At 43.0% G+C, this 15,702-nt stretch overlaps 2 protein-coding genes across 2 annotated transcripts; both read right to left on the minus strand.

Moving 5' to 3' along the window:
* Positions 1 to 1,876: 1,876 nt before the first annotated feature.
* On the minus strand, positions 1,877 to 4,204 carry LOC310930732 (semaphorin-4C-like; the record flags this gene model as incomplete). The annotated part of the gene is made up of 1 exon (XM_083893773.1): positions 1,877 to 4,204. One exon carries the CDS (start codon positions 4,202 to 4,204, stop codon positions 1,877 to 1,879), a length of 2,328 nt encoding a protein of 775 aa, XP_083749899.1.
* A 4,838-nt stretch (positions 4,205 to 9,042) lies between these two features.
* poc1b (POC1 centriolar protein B) lies at positions 9,043 to 15,349 on the minus strand (the record flags this gene model as incomplete). Its single annotated transcript, XM_083893774.1, has 11 exons — positions 15,229 to 15,349; positions 14,477 to 14,561; positions 13,679 to 13,850; positions 13,375 to 13,554; positions 12,322 to 12,429; positions 11,993 to 12,108; positions 10,334 to 10,467; positions 10,180 to 10,248; positions 9,909 to 10,061; positions 9,742 to 9,819; positions 9,043 to 9,096 (listed from the first exon to the last, which is right to left on the minus strand). Exons 1-11 carry the CDS (start codon positions 15,241 to 15,243, stop codon positions 9,043 to 9,045), a joined length of 1,164 nt encoding a protein of 387 aa, XP_083749900.1. The 5' UTR covers positions 15,244 to 15,349.
* Positions 15,350 to 15,702: the final 353 nt, after the last annotated feature.

The raw sequence follows: 15,702 nt of genomic DNA on the forward strand, positions 1-15,702 counted from the left end.
GCGTTACCATTAAAAACCCTCGGGGATGCATTCACCCTTGTGACAGCACATCAAAGGATCTGAGGATCGGTCAGATGTGGAAAGGTTGGGTTTCCTACAATAAGCTCTTAGAGAGAAATTAACAAACAAACACAAAAGCAAATAACTCAAGTACAGATACATCCTTGAATATAGCACTGTTTTAGCCTCACTCCCAACCCACACTGGAGGCATGTGCAGTGCGATGACAGGCGTGACTGATCTGCTGCGTCTCGTGCACCATTTGTTTTCTTGCTTTGTTTTACATGGGGTTCACCGTTGAAAATAGCTATAAATAATAAACTATTAAACACGCGTCTGCACTAAATGCCCGAACTGGTCAGTCTGAAGCAGTCCATCCACTAAGACCTCAGTTACACTCAAAGCACAACAGGATGATGATGAGCTTGGCATAAACAAAGAAACATTTATTATTGTAGTGTGAATAGAATTAAATCTGTATTTTCTCATCACTAATTGTATATGGAGTCTTTGCGATGGCACGGGCCTGAGGTAACAGGTGTTTAACTGAGGCCCGCGCCATTTCCTGAGTGTTGCGTAAGATTGAGATGATGACACACAGGAGTGACAAACAGGAAGGGTGAGGAGGTGGGAGAGATGGGAGAGTGGGCGGACGAGAATCCGATGAGAGACTCCTCCTGAATTAGTGATAAGGCTTGCCCTGCCTCTTGTATTTTTCATGAGGAAGATCAAGTTTTTGGACACTTGCATGCCACCACGAGGCGACTGGAGACTGCGCAGACTGGTTTTCAGTTACTGGTTTTCAGTCACTTCACACACATCAAACACCTGCAGCTGCATTACAGCTATCTGGCCACTAGAAGGAAGGAATCCCATGACTGTCTTTACCTTACTGTTTTCACTGGATGTGGCGTTCGGAAGCAGTTTGTCATAAGCCTCAGAAATAATTAAATCTGTACTTTCTCAGTTTTTGGCACCCATCGTTGGGGTACCAAGCACAATGTTTCGGAATGGGTATGTGTGAGTGTGTTTTTACCAGAGTGTATTCAAGTGTGAATATGCATGAGGCTGTGAGGGTTGTGTGCAGCTTCTCCGAGCCTGTGTCCTGATGGAAAGTGAACCTCTAGCCTCACTCTACCCCCCCAAGAGCTGTTACTATCTTTAGCTCATTTCCGTCGCGTCTTGACACTCATGTTCTCCTCTACAGCACTTTAATCTGGTATCTAAACCTCCACGCCATTCAATATCCCTTTACTTCTTCACCACAGGAAGCTAGAGAGAGAGAGAGAGAGGTGGTGGCAAGGCCATCTGTGTTAACGTAGACATATTATACAAACACACCAATTATACAAACATGCAAGAATGCATGGCGTGTTACTGAATCACAGTTGATGGGATGTACCTGAATGGAGACACTTAAAAAGGGATGGCACAAAATTATAAGATCACTCTCAAAGAATACAAAAGCATGCACGGACACACGCACCTTCTACAGGGACATGAGAGGTGGCCCAAGTAACCAAATCTAACCTTCTGCAAACTAATCACCTCAAACACAGACAAGGAGAATGTAATGGCGAACGTACACTTAATTCAAAAGCCAATGAAAGTATTCAGCTGTAGTAAGGTTCCACTGGGCTTGACTCATAGGTACCGTTTTAATTCATCAATCACGAAGGCAAGAGAAAGTCGAAGAGAAGGCACATTTATTTACACATGTATCCAAGCTTGTTTAGGTCACTGATGCATAGAAATATTCCTTTGATGTTCAGGCATCAAAAATGTCCATGGTGCCTTTTATCTAAAGAACACATTTTACAACAAAGGTCCACAAAGCCGTCAGTTGACATTAACTAGCTGTTCACAAATCACTGGGTCACACCGTGCTGCCGACGCTGGTGGGTCCCAGGGCATGACCGGGAATGATCTTCAGTGAGCCATCCGAGTAGTAGTAGTCGGCGCCTGTTTCCCAGATGTGGTCATCATCACTGGGCATCTTGATTGGCACAAAGGTGGGCAGTTCTTTAGGCAGAGTGATGGGGTAGACCAGTGTGCTCTCAAGAAGCTTCATGTCTGCGCCCTTTCCTAACGCCAGTTTCAACCTTCTGCGCAGGTAAAGAGCTGCCACAAGGAGCAGTAAGCATGCAGCTCCGAGGGTGATGGCCAGCCCCATGCTGCTGTCTGGACACTGGGCCTCCATGAAGATTGAGGCACTGGCTACCACAGCCACTTGGAAGCGTTCCGTCTGTAACTTGACCCCATGCTCCTCAGAGTAGCAGATATAGGTTCCGGCTTGCATCTGGTGTACTTCAGGGATGACGAGGGCTTTGAGGTTGCGGTCATATCGTGGACCTCCAGCCTGTGGGTCTCCCAGCTGTAGTTCTTGGTCGTTTACAACCCAGTAGGGCTGAGCCAGGTTGGACACCAGCTGACAGGGCAGCACCAAGGCAGCAATGTCAGACCCCACCACCACAGTTATGTTCCTTAGGCGGGAGTGTTCAGGACTGGGGATGGAGACGAGTTTATCAAACTCGGCTTTTCCTTGGCTGAACCTTTCCAGCATGAGGTCTTGTGACAGGGAGGAGGTGGACCCACGGTGGAGGTCGATGCGGACACAAGCCTGGCCCTCACTGTCCCAGGCACAGAAGGGGTCGCGGGCGAGAAGACAATCTGCCTGAGACTGATAGCGGCTGCAGTTGGCCAAGGGCAGCTGGAGAACCTCTGAGCGAGAGCCGATGTACACGTACTTCTTGGAGTGGGAGATGGTCAGGCTGTCCACTGGCTGACCTGACTCAAAAAGCTGGATCTCCTCTATCACATGGGCCTCGGTGCCAAGGATCACCACTCTCTGCAGCCAGCCCTCTGCTGTGCCAATGAAGAGCATATTGTATGCCCGCAGGTCCAGGGCGCTGACCCGATACACTGCCAGCTTGGTGAAGTTGACACCCCTGGCGAGCAGCAGGGGGCGAGCCAGAGCTTTGTCCTCCATCAGTGGGTGATTCTTGGCAAAGAGGAGCGTTGCATCAGGCAGCTGCAGAGAGCTGTTGTAGCCGTTCTCCCTATCTGTGTTACTTATACATGATCCAGGCCGAGGGACAGGGACAGCACCCGTGTAGCGTCCCCAAGTGTGAGACCCCTCCCTGTACTCCTTATAGGATCCCTCAAACACCTTCTTCACATCGCTGATCAGGTACTGGCACACAACCGACACATCCACGTCTCCCCAATGGGCATGGAAAATGCCATAGAAAGTGGTTCCCTGCCAGTCGTTCCCCGGCAGTGTGAAGACGGCCCTCATGTTGTTGAAGGAGACGTGGCGCTCCGGGAGGGAACACTCCAGCCGGGCCTTCTGGAAGGTGCTCCACCTTTTCTGCAGGGTCCTGGTACCACCCAGATCCCCCTTACAGACGCGCGCCACTCTGGCCACGGTGACCTCCGTGTCACTGTCCAGCTCCAGCTCGCTGAAGAAAAAGTAGATCTTGTCATCGTCTCCCTCCTTACTGCCGCTGCTCTCCCTCACCAGGGCTGAACCCACGAAGTCTGGGTAATTGAGCCAGGCTGAAAAATATTCACTCTTCATGCTGTAGTGTTGCTGGCTCAGAGTCCTCAGAATTACTGATTCCGTGCCCAGGAAGTTGTTAAGTGTTGCCGAGTATAGCTCCTTATCCACAATCAGGCCAGTGAGTCCCTTGGTAGGGTCATACGGGCATTTGCCCTTCCCATCTTCCAAGGCTGCAGTGTTGAGGGCGAAATAGTCTGCATTCACATAGGTGCATTTTGGCTGGAAGGCATAAGTGCCACAAGTGTAGAGATGTGTGTGGTTGTAGTTCTGCAGGAAGCGGATGTAGTTGAAGCAGTCAGTGTGGTTGTTCTTTCCCTTGGCAACGCACTCCCTCTTCTTATCCAGTGGAGCTGGCCAGTCAATCTGTGGCCGTAGCTGTCGGCTAATATCGTTGGTGTCCAGTGCGAACAGTGCCTCACGCGCTCCGACGTACAGGACCCTCTCATGGTCAGACAGAGTCAAAATGCTGTAGTTAAACACTCCCTGAACGCTGAACCTCGCCATGCTGTCCAGCACATCATGGTATCGAACAGTCTTGCGCGGGACTGGGTTCCAGTTGAGAGACGTCGCCATCTCCCATCCAACCAGCATCAGCAAGAGCAAGACCTTAGTCCTGCCCATGGATCCCATGTCAACCCCCATTCCTCAGCACAGATGTGGAGTGATGGATCGACCGATCAATCAGTTGATCAGAGGGACTCAATAGAACGCCAGCTCTCCAAGCAGCTTGTTTTTCTTCTCCTCCCTTGTGGGCCGTCTTCTTAACTTCCTCTTCAGTCGGTTTCTGCTTCCGTTTTCTTTGTGGATGTTGAATAGAGACACGCAACTCAATCACCAAGGCCAGGAAGAGTCATGTACATCTACTTGCCACTTGGACATGTACCCCAACCTGCTAGATATTTTCAGTATATATCTGCAATCCCTCTTTGGATCAAAGCCATCAAAGGTATCAAAGTGTCCATGGTGTCTTTTATCAAAAGAAAAAATGTAAACAACAAAGGGCTACAAAGCCGCGCTTTAATCAAAGGATTAAAGACAACAGTTGACATTAACGTTTACATTTGACAGCTACACTAGCTGTTCACAAATCACACCGCAACAAGCAATCCTGCACCAATCACCCGGAGAACCCTCAACTAAACCTAACCCAACATTGGCTGCTACAGAGACAGACAGACTTATCTAATTGGACTTTGGTGCAGGGGACTGAGCAGTTCAAAAACGTTCGTTTGCTATTGGAAAAGTCCAACGCCAAAGTAAAGCAACAAATTAGAGCTGAAACAATTAAGGGACACTGAGTAGTATTTATGGGTTTATATAACCCAAAATGCACTTTTTTATACATATTATGTGCTTCTGCATTGTCTAGTCGCTGTATAATAGTTTGTGTGTCATTTTCGGAGTGTTTCAAAAAGTAATGTAAAATAAAAATGTTGCGGGCCGCTACTGCATTGCCAAATTTGACCGGCTGAGGATACTGTAGCGCTCAGGGAAGGGAGGGGGTGAGCAGAGGAGCAGTTCAATGTTGTAAATTTCAGCCTCTCCTCTGGATGTCACTATAAACAACTTACTTCACCTTTAAGCGATTATTGATTGATTACGAAATTAATCGTTTTTCATTATTAAATATGATTGTTTCAGCCTATTAAATGTGAATACTTTCTTCGTGTCTTTGCTCCACATAACACAGATTTTATTAACTAAGCCTTTTGTTAAGCTTAAATCAAATATATTAATCCTCCTGACCCCACTGGCAGCCACTACAATCACAGTAAAAGTCACTGTCTTGTGTTTTCTTTTTGTAAAAGAAGAGAATAGTGTCTTTGGGGAGGCAGCAATAGACCAACAACTCCTGTGTCCATGGATTTCAGCCATGCCTATAATGTATTAAAGATGAGGAAGAGGAGATGACTGTCAAATTAAGGACATAAAGGTTTCCAGAAGCAGGAGAAACCCTGACTGCAGGAACTTCCCCATCTCACCACCCCCACATATCCACCTCAGGTTGTGTGCATCTCCCTATAGCCTCTCTCCATTTGTCCGACAGGCTCGCCTATCCCCTTCTCTCTCTCCCTCTTCCTCTGTTCTAGCCCACACTTGGACCTATTAGTGTGATGGAGGGGAAACACAGGTGCAGGGCGGAAGGGAAAGCACTCTGAAGACATCAACAACACTGGAAGGAGATGGCCGTAAGGGAAGACGAGAGGAAAAGAGGAAGTGAAAGGAGAGTTTCCCCCTCTGTAATGGAAATCAGGTGATGAGAGCTGACAGGAGGAGTCGCAGCACTGGGGGCTCCCTGCTTTGAACCAATCAAAACAGGAATGACCCTCACACTCAAATGCCCTGCGAGTCACACACAAACATTACAAGCAAAAACGACACGACTAAGCAAATTCACATGCCCACTGAACATAAGGTTGCACCCTTGCTGCATGTAAACAAACATACACAGGAGATATTATTACTGTAAGTGTGGGTGTATGGTTGGGCAATGATATGATAATAATTTATTTCTCCGTATCCAAAAATAGCAACAGATTTATTACCATCATAAAAAAAGAACAATAAATCTGCTAGGCAGTGTGTTGATACTGGAGTCTCAGGGGCTGCCCACATGTAGCATCTAAAAATGATTGGAAAAAGTCCAGAAGAAGGCAGAGAGATGGTTGTGGGGTTGCCCTTCTGTCACGTCACCAGTTATTTTGGTACTATTCGTACATAAAATGAGAAAAAAAATGTGCATACCATACTATACCAAATCAAAACATTCAAACAAGTGGGCAAAATCTATGTTTCCGTATGTCCTTACTGGGTTTAAACTTATGGCAAGCATCTGTGTCACAACCTAGTTCTCTGCTCAAACTAAGCTATGCTATCTGTGCCTCATAGAACTACATTTTACAAAAGCTGAATTACTTAAAGAGGCCTTCGCTCATTTATGCAGTGTAGAATTAACCCTGTCCATCAGCGTATCATTTTGCACCTGCCTCCCTTGACAGGAAGTCTGGATCAACCAGCCATCTTACTTATAAGCACAGGTCTGCACAATGTGACGTCTGGGAGGTGTGCGAGTCGGCTCGTGTGACTTTGAGATACCCACAACACCCTTCTCAGTATCAGGATTTGTGCGTCTCTTTGGAGAAGCGCAAATCCTGCTTTAATCAGCTGCATTTGCGCCCACACACACACACATTTCAATATCAGAGGCATGGACGTGCACAAATGCCTGTGTTTGAATTCATGTATGGAACCAGCTTTCTATTTGTGGCAAAGATGAAAGTGATGGGTTAACTGTGTGTGTGACACCAAAGTGCAGCGAGTTAAATAGACAGGCAGAACTTCAGCTAGTCTATTATTAGAGCTATGGCTGCTGCTGCTGCTGCTACTGCTTCTGTGGTTGCTGCTCCCTGGTAAGCGCCCCCAGGGGGCATGAGCACTGGCACGTGGATTCCTGCTATCTCCACATCTCTCTGATCTCTATTCCTACCCCCATCTCTCACGGGCCTTTCCATTCAGGCACGCTTGAGCGATTCATACAGGGAGCAAAGACAAGTTCCTTCCGCAACACTGAGAAGGAAACAGGGGGGGGGGGGGGAAGAAAGGATGGACAAGGTAGAGGAGCCAAATCTGACTGACTGAGAGCCTACATTCACACTGCACAGCAGCAACTCAAATCAAACGATTCCATTCTTTGACACACGAGAGATGAATGACATTAGACAGAAACATTTGTTTTCATCTTTTCACCAAACCACATTCTAAATGATTCCGTTCTCTGATATCACTCACCCAGAAAACGATGTTACCAAAAGGTTCTGTTTGTTTTTGTTGTCTTCTGGGGGTGGCATCACTTTCTAGATCCGTTCAGCCATAGTGTCTATCACTTCTTAAGCCAGTTAACATTCATCGATAAGTAATTTTGATATTTGATTAATCAGTTTGATAGTGTTTATGTGATTGAGTAAAAGCTACTATAGTGTTAAAAAAAATGCATCTTTGCTGATATTTATCATCAATCCTAACTAATGCCATTAACATCAGAACATGGAGTCATGAATGGCTGTTCTGTAGTCATGTGTTTACTAGACCGAACCAAAATCACTATCTGACTTGGCCGTCCTCGATCTAAACGACTTACACTTGGCCTTGTTTCATTCATTTTTTTTCCAGCAGCCGATGGCAAGGAAGGAGACACACTGAGAGAAGTGGGGTGCCACACTACACGGACATTACTACTGCTCCAATAGGTGCTTTCATTCAGAGGCACTGCAACATGTTTCCTGATCTGAGATTAAATAAAAGGGTAAGGATAATTAAGAGCAAGTCACTTTAAATAAAGGTCATATACCAAATAACGTGAACTCTAAAGACCTTCGCGCGCTAAAAAGAAACGCCTGCAGCAAAATGACAGAATCTGCTACAGGAAATATGAATAAAATATGTCCTTGGCTTCTTCTGATGTAGAAAAACAGAAACAAACAACACTATGCATAACACAACACGACTGAAAACATGCATGGAAATTAGTAGGTTGTAGAAAGACCAGAAAACATCCAAATACAAATGTGTATGTATTTGTATGTGTATGTGTATATCTATAGATATAGATATAGATATAGATATAGATATAGATATAGATATATCTATATCTATATAGATAAATATATATATAGTCCACCCCAGCAACAATAATTACCCCACAGACAGGAAAGCTCTGGAAAACAACACTGGGCATTCACATTGTGGGTCAACGCAAAAACAAGAAGGCGACTTGAAAACTTGGACAAATACACTTGATGTGTAGCGAGAGTGTCCCCGAAGCACAAAAAGGCGACAGAAGGCGTCATTGTTTCATTGCAAAATTGAACAAATTACACTTTTTATATAAATGGTTGAATGTGTGAAAACTATTTTTGAGCAAAACACGTGCAAGGCCAATAACAGGACACATTTGGAAATGGGAACATTTAGAATTTCACACGTGTCAAGTCTCTGTAACTCATTACACAGTTGCTGTGATGGATGCCAAGTTTAAAGGAAGCTTTTCTGAAGAATGTTCACTTAGTCTTGTTTGAGTCGTCTCGACTAATAACCGCTCTGCACTGTCCTTGACTGTTTGTAGAAGTCGTAATAATAATATTTGCCTTTGTTAAAACCTATTATCTGCATTGACAGGTTACAACAATGGTCTTAAAATCTCTGGAATCCAGAATCACAATACTGCTGTGTAGTTCTTATGTAAGCTACAGATGTCAGGTTTCCTGAGTGCAGGTGTCTCTTTCTATTGTGTCTGCTATCTGTTTCTAATCCTAAGAATACATTTAAAGTGCAACCACAGACTTGGTTACAGTTTTACTTTCCACTAGTAGCTTTGAGACAGGCTTCACAAGGATGCATCACGATTCCATGACTTAAGACAGGCCCACACTGCCACCTGGTGGTCATCAGAGCCTTCCTCTAAATAAAAGTAACCATGGAGATCACAGCAGCTGCAGGTGAGTGGTGATCAAAGCCACTTCATAGTGTTTATGTGGCTGTTGACACAGGTAAAAACTGACCATGTGTCACAGACACTTGTCAGTCTGAATAAAACGATTATATTCTTGTTTCCGATGAGTGTTTGTCGTTCTTAATTATAAGCAAGAAAATCTAATTTATCACGCAATCATGCCACCTTAGCTTTAGCTGCTTTTACTGTATTTTTGAAGGACTTGCACTTTTTTTCCAATGAATATAACTTAAATGAATCAGAAATACAATCTATACATTGTTAATGTGGTAAACGACTATTCTAGCTGCAAACGTCTGGTTTTTAATGGACTATGTACATAGGTGAAAAGAGGCCCATTTCCAGTGTTCTAATGGTACATTGTGTTTGCTAATCACGTTAGAAGGCTATTGGATGATTAGAAAACCCTTGAAAACCCTTGTGCAATTATGTTAGCACAGCTGAAAACAGTTTTGCTAAATGGCAAAATTATTATTTTGAATAATAATCTTGACTATATTTTCTATTCATTTTGCAACTCTTTTGATGAATAAAAGTGTGACCTTTAATGGAAAACACAAAAAATTGCATAGGTGACCCCCCAAACGGTAGTATAAATAAATGCTATCAGTGTTATTTGGCTTCTGTTCTTTGTGGATAGGTCACTGTAAATGTAAGAATGTGATCTTACCGTTGTGCTGTGAAAGGTTTTGCCAAACTCTACGACACGTGGGTTAGCTGAGTGAGTGTCTGTCACTGCTGGATTGATCTGTGGAGTTTAAAAGAATGATAATTTACCTGTTAAAGCTTCCCAGGCAACATAAACACATTTCAGACCATAGCATTAAGTAAACTGACCTGAAGAGTCGTTGACTGTGGGTGATGACGGTGCGGTACTTTGGGGTGGATGTCAGACAGGTGGGGTGGAGGATCAGGGGTGGACCTGCGGCTGTGTTGTTGTAGGACGTCCTGGTAGGACTTGGTGTCAAAGTTTGTCCTCCACATCAGCACCTAACAAAACAAGGGGACCAAAGTTCCTCATATTTTCTACTTCAAGAAAAACAAAAAGGATTACCAGTGAAGTTATGATACTGACATAATGTCATTATTGAAGCAATCAAACACCAACCTCGCGATCAACTCCCCCCGAGGCAAACAGTTCTCCAGTCCTGGAAAAGGTGACCGTCATTACAGCACCCTGACAAACACAGGGAACAATGTTGGTCATCAAGGAATAAAGGAGCTGTAATTGATATACTGCTCAGACTGCCTGTAGTGTGAACCTTGTGTCCATGTAGGGTATAGATGAGACGTCCTTCCAGCAGGTCCAGGATCTTCACGGTGCCGTCACTGGAACCGCTGATCAAGTAGTTGTCCGATGGGTGGAAGGAAAAGCTGTTGATTCCTGCGCTGTGGACTGAATGCACAAAAAGTATACAGATGAAACGTATACATGCACACACGAGCATCTCTCTACAGATGTGAGGAAACTCATAAAGAGTCATAATGCAGCTCATTTTTCTAACCTTGATCATGCCACTTAAATGCCTAACCCCAGCTCTTATCCTCACCCTACAGAGAGGTGATGCATCCTTTATTAATTTTTTCTTGACTAAAAACCTTTGTGTTATGATAATTCATTTATATTGTTTAAGTCATTTGTGATATTTCAAGTTATGAGGACCTCACAATGTCAACATATCATCACAATAATGGTTTTGTGCCAAACAAAACCACACAACCTAATAAATACATGTGCCCACACAACATAATTTGACTTCAGTAAATATAATAAGTAGGGGTGGGAAAAATAATCGATTCTTCGATGCATCGTGCATCGTGATCGTTCGCTGCAGAGCCAGGGTTTCCCCCAGTGTATTATAAGCCCAGCGGGCCGACAGGCTTTACTTGCCCCGCCGCCAGGCTTTGTGTTGCTTGTTTATTTATTTAAAATAGATTTTTTATACACCTCGGCTTTTTCTATACCGGGGAACAAGAGCGCAAGTTCCCCCATGTAATCCGCGCAGCGCACGCTTGTCCAGGTGCCGATTGAAACCCAAGTCACACCATCAAGTGCGTCGTTATTACGGTTACATCGTTCTTGTCAATAAAGATGTTATATTTAGGGATGCACCGATAATTCGGTGATCGAAACACAGCTACAACACGGTGGAACAGCACCTGTTAAACGCTGGAAAGTCTCTGCGCAAAAGCGAAACTTGGCTGCGTGCGGCACAGATTATGAACTCCCCGCGACATTCACTTCGCACCAGGGAACATTCTCTCTCTTTGAGCAGTTAACTAAAGACATCAGCTCATCTGATGCATCTGTTATTCCCGTAATTGCAGCGTTAAAGCGTCTTCTTTCACAAAGATTAAGACCACGGAGTGAAAACGATGAAAAGTGCGCTCTGCTCTTCAGAGTCTGTCACCATGTTTCACTCCGATCACCTGCACTTCATCGTGACTGTACTCCATCCTCGTCATAAAGATCATTATTTTTATGTGGGGATAAAACACGTAGAGAAATTATCCAGTCTGCTTTAGATATGAAATGATCGCTTGGAGACGCAGAGGAGCGACGAACGGCGCAGGAGAGGGAAAAGAGAACAGCGCAGGGGCGGTGCGCAGAAATAAAAGGGCCGTTTATCTGCACCAGATGAGGCAGATGAGGGGGCACTACCACTTTTATATTTATGTTGCTTTATCTTACTTTTAAAAGAGTAGCAAAGTATTAAAGTAAAAAATTGTTGCATCAAGATGCATCGATAATCGGTTTAGAATCGAATCGTGAGGTGCCAAGAAATTCCCACCCTTAATAATAAGCGTTAATGTCACACAGAATAAAGAAATAACCATGAAATACAATTACATCAAGGACCTTTTGATTTAAGAGCTGTCAGGGAGAAAACTATGAATACATATGACATTTTAAAACTTACCCTGATAATGTTGAATCAGCTTGTTGGTCCGTAGGTCCCATATTTTAAGTGAACGGTCATCTCCTGAAGATGCAATGCAGGTGCCGCTGGAGTTGAAATCAACCCACGTTGCTGATCTATAATGATACATAATAAAGAACATTAGGCCTCATGCAACCATTTTCATATCAAACCATTTCTTCTTTATATCAGTGTCAATGTAACTCAAAAATGATTAAGAATTTGTCTCAAAGTGTGCATAAACAAAGCGATATTTGAAACAAAACTGATGTCTTTTTAAAGCAGGCTAGAATTACTTGTTGTTCTTGTAAGTTGCTTTCAGGACTTACCCGCCATAGTCGGTGAAACAGTTGATGCAGTGTTTGGTGGAAGTGTCCCAGAGCCGGACAGAACGGTCGTCTCCACAGGAAGCGACGAGGCGCCCGTCTGAAGAGAACCTGCAGGAAGGAACAGATAATAAAAAATGTACCAAATGAAGAGAAACAAAACTGCAGCCGCTGTGGCCCATTTCGAAAATAGCTTTTGTTTGACAGATTTACACATGTTTAAAACAACATATTTAACCCTGTAAAGCCAAAACCCTTTATTGGTCCTTCTGAACAAACAAAAAAATATATTAAAATATAAATTTTCATATAGGAGTTTTAATTTGTATCATATTTGATACAGCCGGTCACAATGCTCAAAGATTCTTTTTTTTCTTGAACAATAAATACACAAACAAAAACAAAGCAGCAATGGAACTGGCAGGGTGGAAGTCTGGAAGACATAACATTTCAGTTATTTTTTACTAATTTTGCTGTTCACAACCTTTTTATTTTGAGTCATGGTAGGCTTGAAAACAGTTGTTCAGACAAAGATTCACTCTGAATTTCTCACAGTAAACATTGGCAAAGTGGCCTACACAGTGCTTGCATCTATGTCCGGTTTCCCATAATTATATATCGGGTTTTCAGGGAAACAACTGTCACACTGCTCATGTGAGAGGGCTCAAAAATTAATTATACATTTGGTGTTATAGGGATATCATTTTACCCACTAATTTTGGTGTAAAAGAGGTAAATTTGAGCAAAATTTCCAGTTTCATAGCAAAGGCTAAATACTTATATGCCAATATTATAGTCCCCAGAGATTGGACACTGGGGAAATTCAGTATGCAGTTGCTTAAATTACCTGACAAACGTACGACTAAATATCGCTGCCTTGTTGCACCTTGTTCTTCACCTTTTGTTTTGAAGTTACTTGTTGTTGACATGGTTGTTCCATTGCGTGTGCGATGCTGCTAACAGACCCCGTCTGTGTATAATAGATCATTTAACTTCCTATTATGTTATAGGATTAAAATAAATAAATAAAAATTACATTTAAATTTTAATCAGTACCTGGCACAGTGCACCCAGTTTGTGTGCTGATTCAGCGAATAGAGGAAGCACTGTCGACGAACGCTCCACACTTTGACCGACTTGTCATCAGACGCCGTCACCAGTCTCTGACCGTCATTGGAGAAAGCAACACTGCGCACGGCGGCAGTGTGAGCTTTGAAAACAGTGGAATCTCCTTTTCTATGACACACACACACACACAAAAATACAGTTAATTTAGGACATACGGTGAATCGGTCTTCATCACCACTCTAGTTTCTAGTATATCTAAAAATGTTTGATTAAAGTGACAATGAAGACCTACATGGAAGGTTTCCACAGGCGGACTGTTCTGTCCTTGGAGGACGTCGCCACCAAGTTACCAGATGGAGAGAAATGGACCCCAGTGATGGCATCTTGGTGGCCAATAAAGCGGTATGCCCTCGCCTTAGGAGCCAGATTCCAGATCATCAGGCTCTTATCTGCTGAACCCGAGGCTGAAGGAACAATAAATAAATGGCAGTAACTCACAATAACCTATCAGTTATTTTCTTGATTAATCAATTAGCGATTTGGTCCAAAAAAATTCAACAATTACTTGAATAATCAATAATTAATCATAACTAAATTATAGGCAAATATTTTGATAAATGATCAAATGATCCGAGTGTTTTATAAATAGTTGAAACATTTTATTTTTCAGCTCCTTAAATGTAAATATTTTCTGGTTTATTAAAATCATCATTAAAACTGAATTATTTCATAAAACAAGACATTTGAGAGCATCATCATTTTAAGGTATGGGAAACACCAATCAACATTTTCCGACATTTTATGGACCAAACAACTAATGGATTAATTGAGAATATAAACAACAGATTATTTTAATCATTAGTTGCAGCCCTAAACCAAAGATATTCCGTTTACGGTCTTCGAGGACCAAAGAAACCAGAACATATTCACAGATAAGAAGCAAAAATGACAGAAATTTAGCAATTTAATGTTTCAAACTTATAGTAAATTAATGCTTCAACAGCCGATCCATCATTCATTTTGGGAACAGAGTGCAGGACACATGATTACAGGTGTAAATCTTATAAAGGCAGCTGCAGCAGGTATTTACCCAGATGTTTGCGATTTGGACTGAAGTCTGCACATGTGACGGCATCTTTGTGGCCCTTGAAGTGTCTCTCCAGTGTGGGATCCTCCTGCAGTGACAACACTCATTCAGTCAGCAAAACTGCACATGTCTTTTGCAGTTTTTATAGAGGAGTTTGGAAAGGTTGTTGCAAAATAGAAATAAAAAACAGAAAGTAACTTTAGTCTAAAACCCTCCTTAGCCTTGAGTTTTGCACCTTAGAGAACATGTTTTTCAAAGACGCCATGAAATACACACAATACTTAAGTGCCTCAAACTTTCTTACACCATTGCATTGTACACAGAATAACTCATTTTCATTTTGTAATCAAATGAATCATCAATTAAAACAATGGAAATGTGACTGGGTCCAGGAATAGTTTTGGTCCTTGGTAGTTTGTGCGGTGTTTATGTCTGCGCTGTATTTACAGTCTGCTCTACTGTACACGCTAAGGAAGCACTTTGCTGGTAGTGGCACAGAAATGTTTGCACACATACTAATACGCATGTTACAAAAACAAACTGTGTTCACTAAGTATGTTTTCACGAGTGTTCTCACAGCAGAGAGGAGCCCGTGTGTCTCTGACAGCCCCGCTCAACAGCAAATCCTCTTAGCACTGTTAGCAAACTCGCCAACTCAGCGACCGTTGGCATTACAAATGAACGCTGGCAAGCGCAATTTTCTCTTTTTATGACATACATTTTCCCTTAGGCATGTGTGTGACGGATAAACTCACCATAACAGAGGCCATTGTTGTTATTTGTTGTCCTTTACAGAGCTAATGCTGTCTGCCCGAGGGAAAGTTGTGCAGCGTTTCCCATCCCAGTCAAACAGAGCGCCTTCAACAACTGTCTCAGACCTGACCTGTCGAGCGCAGAAAACAGCGGCGGGGGCGGCACGTCTTTCCTTTTAAAAACGAAAAAAAGACCAATCATCCATCAACATGACCAGATATTTGTATTTGTAAAAGTTGCCAAAACTAGTTGGCTATCTCCACTGCTCAAAAACTATTTTGTAGTCTGGTGTTTACTTGTGATGAGACTGTTGCTGCTGCATTCACTGAAGTGGTAGATTAAATAATCGCTAGGATAAAAATAATAAACTCTGAAAGTCGAAACTCGAAAGGTTTATAAATAAAAATATAAAATGTATATATGGCTGGTGTGTCGTGTGGCCTTCTAATGTGATACATTGAGACGCTCAAGGAAAC

Source organism: Microchirus variegatus (genome assembly GCF_963457635.1).
Source record: "Microchirus variegatus genome assembly, chromosome: 8".
In the NCBI taxonomy this organism is placed as follows: domain Eukaryota; kingdom Metazoa; phylum Chordata; class Actinopteri; order Pleuronectiformes; family Soleidae; genus Microchirus; species Microchirus variegatus.